Raw genomic sequence first — 10503 nt, 5'->3', positions numbered from 1 at the left:
GTTTTGTGTAGTACCATTGAACCTTCGAAGCAGAGGACACTTCAAGACGTTCAAGTTAGATTTGCCGCAAAAAAAAAAAAAAAATTGTGGAGGCTGTGACAAAATTTGATAAACAGCGTAGCATCACATGGTGAAAATTCCTCCTGGAAGCTTGTACCAAGTATTGAAATCATTGGGTGGCTCGCCGGGTGGGAGCTAAGCTTACTTTGCTTTGCGTTGTTTGTAGATGGACTTGCTGCTGACCATTAAGCTGAAGGCGCTTGTTGCTGAAGGAAGTGTTTCTTGCTGGTCAGAACTGAGTATGGTGTGGTGTGGAGTGGCGTGGCTGTGGGAATTAACCCAACTAACCCCTGTGTATCCATATTGGACTTCACGTCAGGAGATTAGTGAGATTAATCAAATCCCGATCTGCAACCCTCACTTCTTTTTGTTTTCCACTCTGTTAGATAAGTAATTATGTGATAGCTGAATCAGTGGTCTGTAATTCTTTTTTTTGCTTTTATCATCAATTTTGGTGGTTCTGGTGTTATGTCGGTCATGGGACAAATGACAAACCTTGCCCTACAGGCTCCTGATCAGACTCCCAGGTCTTAACCTCTGCTCCAGTTGCCGTTAAGATTAGAAAGTCTTTCTGACAAGGTCCACCAATAGTCCCCTCCATGTAACCACTACTTGGAGTAGCCACATCAAATCTCTCCAAATATGTAAGGTCTGGGGTGGGGGACCTCTGACTGTTTAGGAGATATAGTGAAACGTTGAGACATTCTGACAGGTTAACGTAAGTGGAGTAGGAAACACAGGAGTTTCAGACTAAGACTCCCGTGTTTCCTACTCCACTTATGCCATATAGTGAAACATTTGATTCTATAATAAAATGCCTAAGGGTATAGGCTATATTGCCTTGCTTAATTAAGACCCCGATTCAGTGCGTACTAACCTTGGGAGTATTAAAACAATTCCCTCGTATGTATCTTTAGGACTCGTACAACAGTTGCATTGGTCTTGGATACAGTAAGCCTACCTGTTGCATTACAAACACAAGTGATCAATTCAATTGTGGTGATCATTTCGAGTTTACGGGAAAGTAACAAGAATCTATGGGGTGTCTAGTGCTCAGCATAATCACAGACAGCCTTACAGGGCGAGTGTGATCTTATGAGAAAAATTATTTGAGTATTTGAATTACTATATCAAAACTTTTTTTTATGAATCCTTCATAATTTCCAATTAAGAGGTGACCTTACATTTAAATTAAATCATCAGAATTATTTAAGATATATTACTCTTTAAAACAAAGAATATTCCTATAGCTGGAAAACTAATCTTGTAGTCTTTGGCTCAAACGTTCCTTCCTGTTCATCTTCAGCCTAGCATGGCCGCGGATCAAATGGCAGTATGTGGTTCAGATGGTGTTACCTACAAGAATCAATGTGAACTGGACCATCAAGCTTGTCTGCAGCAATTCGATATAGTAGTAGTTGCCTTTGGACCTTGTTCAGGTGAGTGAGTTTGTTTTGGTTTGTACTTCTGCATTTACATAATTGTATTTAGTTTCGTATAAAGTGGTCTCGATGTCTTACCACCTTTGAAGACTAGACAATGTTCCGTCTTTCTATACACCAAGAGGTTCTCCCACCTTTTACATGGGAGGTAGCCAGTTAAGGCATGTACCCACCCCCACACACCCTACTTCCTTGTGTCGCCCATTTGTTTCCGTTTTACCTTAGCTCCTTGTGGATGAAGGGTTATCCCTGCCCCTCGCCTACTGCCCGGGTCAGAAGCAATGCACCAAGACATAGCACATCCAAAGCAGGGACCCAACACTTCATTTATACGGTTACCCTCTCTCCTCGTTCCCCCAAGCGAAAATAGAGACGAGGAGAAAACCCTTAGGGTCGTTTAAATTATAATTCATTCACAACCATATTCCAGTCACACTTGCCACTTGTCTTCTCCTTTCCCTATTCAATAGACATTTTCCTTTTACTCAAGGCCTCCTTCACCCATGCATCCATCTCAGTCTCTGTTTTCCTTGTATATATACATCACCCGGCTCGGATTCCATTCTTTTTTATTTAGTCTCCCTTCGCTTATTTTTCCATATACTAAACCACACCTGTATTCTTCATCAGCCCTATATGCCAGCTCCCTTTCCACCCCCACTCTCCTCCTTACCTTATCATTTCTCACCCTATCCATTCTCGTAGCGCCCACTACATTTCTCAATCACTTCATTCAAACACGTTCAAATTTCTCTTCTCTGCCTCCCTTAAATTCCTAGTTTGTGTCCCATTCAATGTTAAAAGAACAATCATCCCTTTATACAATTTCTTCGGATTCGTCCCCAGATACCTATTTTTCACGACACTTCTCATTCCCCCGAATACATTTACTTGCTTCCCTTGCTCTACAGTGTACCTAAGCAATTCAGATTCACTGAAGTTGAATGATTATATCAAAATTTATAGATCCAGAATATGAGCGTGAATATATTCTATATATCCTGTGATAGCTAAAAAGTAATGTCGTACCACATTCGTAAATTTCAACAAGAACCCACTGTGTTGGATAAGAAGAAATGAAATAGATGATATGCATATATTTCGATTACGGACTGTGATCCTCTTCAGTGGAATATAGAGTAGTGGAGGAAAAGGTATGTCTTATATACATGTCCATGTTTCTTCTTCTTTCTCTGTATATAAGACATGCCTTTTGATCCATTACTCTGTATTCCACTGAAGAGGATCACAGTCCGTGATCGAAACATCCTGTGATCTTTATGATTTATTGTCTGATAGCTCCTCATGGACACGCATAATCAAGGCTCGGGTGGTTTTGAAATCGGCAGTGACGCAATCTAAGTTCCACCAGGGGACCGTGTATTCTGGTGTCGATACTGAGCTTTTTTGGTTGATTGATTGATTGAATTATGAAAATTTTGGCTTGAAGGCCAAGCGCCTGAGCCGGTAGGCCATTCAGTGCATATCTATCATATACAAATAAGTAAATAAATCAAGTAAAACAGTAAAAACAATAAACACTCACAAAAACACATCAAAATAAGATACATACACAAGCAATCATATACATAATTTTAAATTTCGTAAAACAAATTGATGTCTTTTAGAAATTTTAAAGCATTCTCCACATGAGCATCCTCCCCTAAAACTTCTTCAAGAGATAGATTTATTAAAAAGTTTGCCCTGCGCTTATTAGAGTATGCAGGGCACTGAATTAAAATGTGTTTAATTGTAAAAACAACTTGGCCAGCGTTTCTGCTCTAGTTGCCATTAAAAATTTATGGGTAATGTAGGAATGGCCAGTTCTTAACCTTGTTAAAACAATACTTGATCTCCTGTCCAAAGAATGAGACTTCCAAGGGCTCACCGAGAGGTGAATATCTTTTAACTTGTAACTACCATCCAGCGTTGTCTATTGTTCCTGCAACTTCTCCATTGCATAACAATGAATTACTTGCTTGAAGTCTGTATGTGGAATTTTAGTATCTGTTATATGACTGAGCCTAGTAGCAGCTTTGGCTGCAACATCGGCCTGCTCATTTCCAGCGATACCCACATGGCATGGCACCCAGCAAAAGTTTACTTTTATTTTCTTCCGGCTGTTAATAAGAATCAACCACCCCTGTACTTCTTGGACTAAATAGTGAAGAGGCAATAATTTACTTAGGATAGAATGCTCATAGAGTCTGCAAAAATAACAATATTTTTTATTAGATGAAACAGAATTAAAAACAAATTTCAGGGCATTGTAGACTGCCAGCAGTTCAGCAGTAAAAACCGAACTAGAATTAGGCAACTTCCTCTTTAAAACCGTGCTATCAGACACAACAGCACAACCAACACCATCTTGGAATTTTGATATATCAGTATAAATAAAAACTGAATCAGCATGATAAGTGTTCTAAAAATTCACTTCTTAGCTCTACAGCAGTTCTATTTTTCTTGTTTTTGAAAGAACAAATTACAGTGGGAGATCGGTTCCAAGGAGGGAATTTTGGAGACTTAACCTCACCAATTGTAACAAGAACAAGTCCTACCTCCTGTGCCCCAACTTCACATCTCACTTCTAAAGGTTTCGGCAGAGTACCTTTTGTTGGAGCTCTGTCTACCGGCTGCTTTACATATTTGAAGTTTGGATTTGTTTTGATAATAACACGCGAGAAATATTAAGGCTTAATTCCTCCCTGCGAATATGAAGGGGAGGAATTCCTGTGTCCACATACAAACTATTCACTGGAGATGTTCTATAAGCTCCCGAACAAATCCGCAAAGCCATAGTGTGGACTACATCAAGCTTCTTTAATAAAGTTTTACATCCCGATCCATAAATTTGACATCCATAATCGATTTAGCTAAGGCACAATGCTTGGTAAAGCCTTATTAGAGTTATACGATCTGCTCCCTGGTTGAAGCGAGACACTACCTTTAGTGCATTATGTCGCTGTTTAACATTGCATATGACCTCATTTCTGTGATGGGTGAATGTCAACCTTTTGTCCAAAAACAGACCTAAGTATTTTACACGATCTTCATATGATAATATAACACCCTCTAAGATTAATATTGGTATCTCTTCCTTGCGTCTCGGTCTAGAGAACCTAATGGCTTTTTTTCAGCAGAGAATCTGAAGCCCCTGCAATTAGCCCATGCTAATAACATCTTGAATCTTTTGACCTGTTTCTACTGTACTGTTGTCGATTTGCTGCACACAATAGCGAAGTCATTAGCATAAGCCAATCTATGAACTCCAACAGGAACTTGTTCTAACAAACTATTACAAAGGATTACAAAGGCGGAGCATGCCGACAGGAGACCTTTTGATCCATATCTAGGTCGGATGCGAAAAAAAATCAGATTGATAATAAAATAATAGATAAAAACTATATTAATGTAAATAAATAAAATACATAAATGCATAGGTAGAGTTAAATAATAAACAGGCAAATAGTAAATAATGATATATTGACATATAACTAATAATAAATGAAAATCAGATAGACATGATAACAAAACAAAAACAAATAATATATGATAAATTATAATCATTACAGCATCTTGCTTAGGTGTTTATCTAAATGATTCTTAAAGCTTCGAACTGAAATACATTGCACTACCTGTGCAGGAAGTTTATTTAATGTCTATGCTGAAGAATGTAGGACTCAGAACACTTCCTTGGGGAATCCTTTCCTCTTGAAGATATGCAGAAGAGAAAGAAGAGCCCACTCTGACTTTTAGATAACAATCAGACAAGAATTCCTTAACAATTAAACATATTACCCCCGATACCCCACTCTGCAAGCTGCTTCAGGACGCCCTCCCGTCACATAGTATCGTAGGCATTTTCAAGTAAAAAAAACAAAAAAAAACAGCAATGCTCGGATTCTGAATTACAAAGGCATTCTGAATCTCACTTATTTCTTCTAAATCAAACTGATGATTAGATAGAAGATTTTTTGACTCCAAAAACCAAACTAAACGCATATTAACCATTCTTTCATAGATCTTACAAATGCAGCTAGTGAGAGCAATAGTTCTGTAGCTTTGTGGGAGATTAGAGTCTTTTCCAGCCTTTAAATTGCTATGATAATAAAAGTCTTCCAAGATTTAGGAGAAGACTCAGAGGACCAAAATTTGTTCAGCACATTTAAAAGGAATTTCATCGAAGATATGGATAAATGAGCAACCAAGGAATAAACAACGTCATCCTCTCCAGGAAAAGTTGGGAGGATAATGATAAAGCATGATCCAATTCATCCAAGGTAAAAAGGTTATATGCCTCCGAGTTCGTATTGGTAGGAGTAGCTATCGTGGTCTTGTCTCTAATTCTTCTAAAGTCAGGTGAATAATGAAGTGGGCTTGAAATATAAGCATAGTGTCTTCCAAAAGCCTCTTCTACCTTTTTTTTATATGTGATATAAAGAAGTCTTTAATCTTGAAAACGGGCAAAGGAGATGCAGCAAACTTTCCCTGTAACTTTCGAATCCTTTTCCATACTAAAGTAGGGGGAGAATCATATTTCAACTCGCTAATAAATTTAATGAAGGATTCCCTCCTTGCTTTCTTAAAGATTTTCTCCTGCTTTGCTCGAGTTCTTCTGTACGTTATCCTATTGGCTAAACAAGGATTTCTCAAATATCTCTTACAGCAAGTTCTTGTAATCTTTCTACTCCAAGCACATTCATCATTCCACCAGGGGACTACTGGGTGTCGAGGTTTACCAGCTGTCCTAGGAATGGATGAAAAAGCACCAGAAAGTATGATGTCTACCAGATAATCATACTAAAAAAATCAATAGTCTTACAATCAATTTCTGTGGGTCTCTTAAATGATTCCCAATCAGCCTCTCCTGTCTTCCATTTAGGCAAGCAAGAGAAGAAAATGTTCCTTAAATATTTAATATGGATAGGCCAGTGGTCACTACCATGTAGATCTTCAAATAGTTAGGTCTATAGCAGAATTTGAATTATAAAAGACATCAAACCTAGTTTTGGAACCCTCATTCATCAAAATGACATCGTTATTACCAATAAATTCTTCAATTATATTACCCCAGGGCTCTCACCTTGATTCACCCCATAGAGGAGTCTTGGCATTAAAATCACCCATTAAAATAAAAGGCTGAGGAAGCTGATCGAGCAAAGATTGTAGGTCATTTAACTCAAAACTGACGGGAGTGGTTAAATACGTCTAGAAGTCGATCTTCCAGTTCAAGCTCCATATATAAAGAACATAAAGTGATCCATTTAGTGGTAAAAATTTATACTGCACAAGCCTGCAACACTGAATGTAGATGGACAATTATATGGTTTACAGACTTGTTAACAATGATACTGGTACCTCCATGAGCACCACCCCCAATCATAGGAGATCTATAAAAATTATAATTAAGTCCAACATTAGGGGATGAATCGTCAAGTATAGTCTCTTGGAAACAAGTAGCAGACGCAATGTTCTTTAAAGAGAATCCGAATCTGCTCTCGATGAGAATTAAAACCTTGAATATTTCACTGAATTAAGAGACATTACACTTTTTTTTTTTTTTTTTTTTTTCTCTCTTCTTCTTCTTTCTTTCTCTCCTGGCCTGGGAAGAGAAGGTCGGGAGAAAGAGGATTTACAAGATGGGTTCTTATCTAATTTCTTTTTTTTCAAGGGTGGCATCCTCCTCTCTGACAATGATCCTACAGATGCTGATATAGAGTGAATTATTAGTTTCTTTCTTATACTGCATATCACGATATGGGAAAGTAGTTGGAGATGAGGGTGGACTGTGGAGTCTTTTACTACGCACAGCTTCAGACTCCATAGCTTTGCTTCTGTGCGCCTCAACCAAGGTAGGCACACCAGTCAGCCCTCCCTCTACTAGGGAGCCCCCCCCCCCCCCAGTTTGGGAGAGAGATTGCCTGAGAGGAAGCTTTATTGAAGGAACCCTGCGAGGTTTCAGCAATGGAGACCTTAGGTGCTCCTCCAGATGGGGCAGGAGACATTCCCTCAACAGGGGATGAGAGAACATCCGCAGAGGAGGATTGAGTACTAGAAATTCCAAGTTGTGGAGAAGAACGATTAGATCTAGTAGTTACTCTCACGCTGAGGCTTGGGTTCAGCATTAACAGAATAATTCGTATTAGCATTTGTTTTTCTATTGGGTTCTAGAGTTGGCTGATCTCCATTGCTTCTGTGCACCTTAACTGAGTGACGTACACCAGTTAGCAATCACTCTACTAGGGAGTTCCCCAGGTCTGGAAGAGAGATTGCCTGAGAGGACGCTTCATTGAAAGAAGTCTGAGGTTTCAGCCATGGAAACCTTAGGTACCCCTCCAGATGGGGCAGGAGACACCCCCTCAACAGGAGGTGAGGAAACCTCCGCAGAGGAGGATCGAGATGTACTAGAAATTCCAAGTTGAGAAGAAGAGAGACGATTAGATTTAATAGTGATACTTTCACGCTAAGGCTTGGGTTCAGTGTTAACAAAAGAATTCATATTGGTATTTTTACTTCTATTGGGTTCTACAATTGGCTGATCCTCGTTACTATTTGTTTTAACATCTTTTAGAACTAGTTAGTGGTCTTTTAGCATGACCAACATTAACAGGTTCTGCATGGGCTTTTAGTAATGCTTCCTGTTCCTTCTTATATATTACGCAGTTCTTATCCCTGGCATTGTGCTCACCTTTACAATTTATGCAGACACTTGGGCGGGAACAATCCCCATGCTCAGGCTGAACACATATTAAGGGAGCGTCACCAGCGATATTTCGAAAAATTCTGGTATATGAGTGATTTTTAGGTAAACATTTCAAAAGCATCTGTGATGGTGGCAACGCTCATACAAAGTTATACAGCTGTATTTCGTTTCTATTTTTTATACAGAATAGATAAAATATTGGCTACCTCTAGCAACCCTATTGCATGAAAAAACATTCTGTATATTGAAATAGCATTAAAATTTCTATAACTATTTGGTTTTTTGCTACAGCATTGTGTTTATGGAAATATTTGGCAATTCCGGTTCATAGTAAAAAACAAGCCAGGGTCGTCAACAAAAGTCCATTGGCTCAGATTTTGTCTGCCAGCTTAGGACTGACCTTTCCAATATGGTTGCACCTGGCTGGCACAGCTCAGCCCATCCTTGCTTCACGCAAGCCCCCCCCCCCACACACACTACTTCAAAGTACTAGGCCCAGGTGGGTTGAGGGAATAATAATTATGCTGCTGAGCTTATGTGATTTGGGAGGAGCTACTGCCTATTGTCGGATATTCTTTTACCGTTTGGTTTGTGAGTGTAGTTTGAAAGATTTTCCAGCTTCCTTGAGAAAGTGACGAAGGTTATGTAGGTCGGTGGGGGTGGGGGTGGGGGGAGGAAGAGGGCTAACGGTTGCAAGAATCATGTACTAAGGTTTTGGCAAAATAATTAGTCCAAAACACCGGTAGTTGGAGTAACTACGTTGTAGATAGTATTTTTCAACTTCCTATCTTAAATAACCTAGGGCAAGTTGATTTGGTTGATTGCCATCTAGTTTTTGGTTAAAGATCTTTGTACCATTTTTCTTAACTATACATGGTTATTAATTTTGATCGTCTCGCTACTATTTTCATAATTTCTTCTACATGGTTTCGTTTAGGTGAAATGTGCACTACTGCGACACTAGTTTTAAATGTTCTATGTGGTTCGAACTGCGGTGTCTCCCAAAGTTGTTAGGGCTATGACAGTCAGTCTTCTCTTGATTTTACTTTCATTGTTACGGTTTCCCTTAAACCCACATATCACGGGAGTTCTGTATTCACCTTCAAATTCATCATCTACTCCCATGGGACATTTCATAGTTACAGATTCTTTGTTAGTAGTCTTTAGTCCCAAGAATCTTACAAAGGGATTACAAAGGAGGAATATGCCGACAGGAGACCTCTTGGTCCATAACTAGGTCGGATGCGGAAAAATTATGATAATGATAAATAACTATAAAAAAAAATTGTAATATAGATAATGATAAGTAAAAGGTAAATGCATATAGTTTCATGTAGTTCCACTCAGCCTCAATATCCTTTTATTCTCTGGTTTCTGTTGGTGTATTACAAAGTATTACAAAGGCGAAGCATGCCGACAGGAGACCTTTTGATCCATATCTAGATCGGATGCGAAAAAAAAATAATAATAATAATAAAATAATAAATAAAAACTATAATAATGTAAGTAAATGAAATACATAAATAAATGCATAGGTATATTTAAATGATAAACAAACAGGCAAATAGTAAATAATAATAAATTGACATATAACTAATAATAAATGAAAATCAGACAAAAATGATAACAAAACAAAAACAAATAAAATAAATTATAATCATTACAGCATCTTGCTTAGGTGTTTATCTAAATGATTCTTAAAGCTTCGAACTAAACTACATTGCACTACCTGTGCAGGAAGTTTATTCCATTCATTAACTACACGGTTGGTAAAGTTGTTTCTACCTACTTCCAAATTGAATCTATTTCCGGACAGTTTGAGACCATTGTTTCTTGTCTGATTCTCATTCAATGTGAAAATTTGGTCACTTTTGATGTTGTCAATTCCCTTTAGAATCTTAAAGACCTGTATCAAGTCACCTCTGAGTCTACGCTTTTTTAGGGAAAACAGAGTCATATGTTTTAGTCGATTTTCGTAGGATTTATTTCTGACATTTGGAATCAGTTTTGTGGCTCGCCGTCGTACTTTTTTCAAAATGTCAATGTCTTTAATGAGATTCAGTGACCATACGAAGACAGCATATTCCAAATGTGGACGAACTAACGTTTTATATAGCTTTTTAATGAGAGATGGACTTTTGAAGTCAAAAGATCGCGCAATCATTCCTAGAATCTTACTTTCTTTCTCAGAGGCTGAAATACAATGCTTGGATGCTTTGAGTTCGTTACTGATAATTACGCCGAGATCTTTTTCACTATCTACTTTGGTTAACGAATTTCCAAATAACTTGTAATCGT

At 38.2% G+C, this 10503-nt stretch overlaps 1 protein-coding gene across 2 annotated transcripts in view; it reads left to right on the top strand.

The window, feature by feature from the left end:
• Positions 1 to 10503, top strand: part of LOC143035857 (agrin-like) — a 986526-nt gene that overhangs the window by 910680 nt on the left and 65343 nt on the right. For both annotated transcript variants that reach the window (XM_076202950.1, XM_076202949.1), the window contains exon 16: positions 1367 to 1499. In XM_076202950.1, the coding sequence (XP_076059065.1) occupies positions 1367 to 1499 (133 nt within the window). The remainder of the gene's footprint in view (positions 1 to 1366; positions 1500 to 10503) is intronic.

Source organism: Oratosquilla oratoria, chromosome 19, assembly GCF_046742065.1.
Source record: "Oratosquilla oratoria isolate Oo_2021 chromosome 19, ASM4674206v1, whole genome shotgun sequence".
NCBI classification, from domain to species: domain Eukaryota; kingdom Metazoa; phylum Arthropoda; class Malacostraca; order Stomatopoda; family Squillidae; genus Oratosquilla; species Oratosquilla oratoria.
The sequence above is the reverse complement of the archived record's forward strand: the minus strand, read 5'-3'. Positions and strand labels throughout refer to the sequence as shown.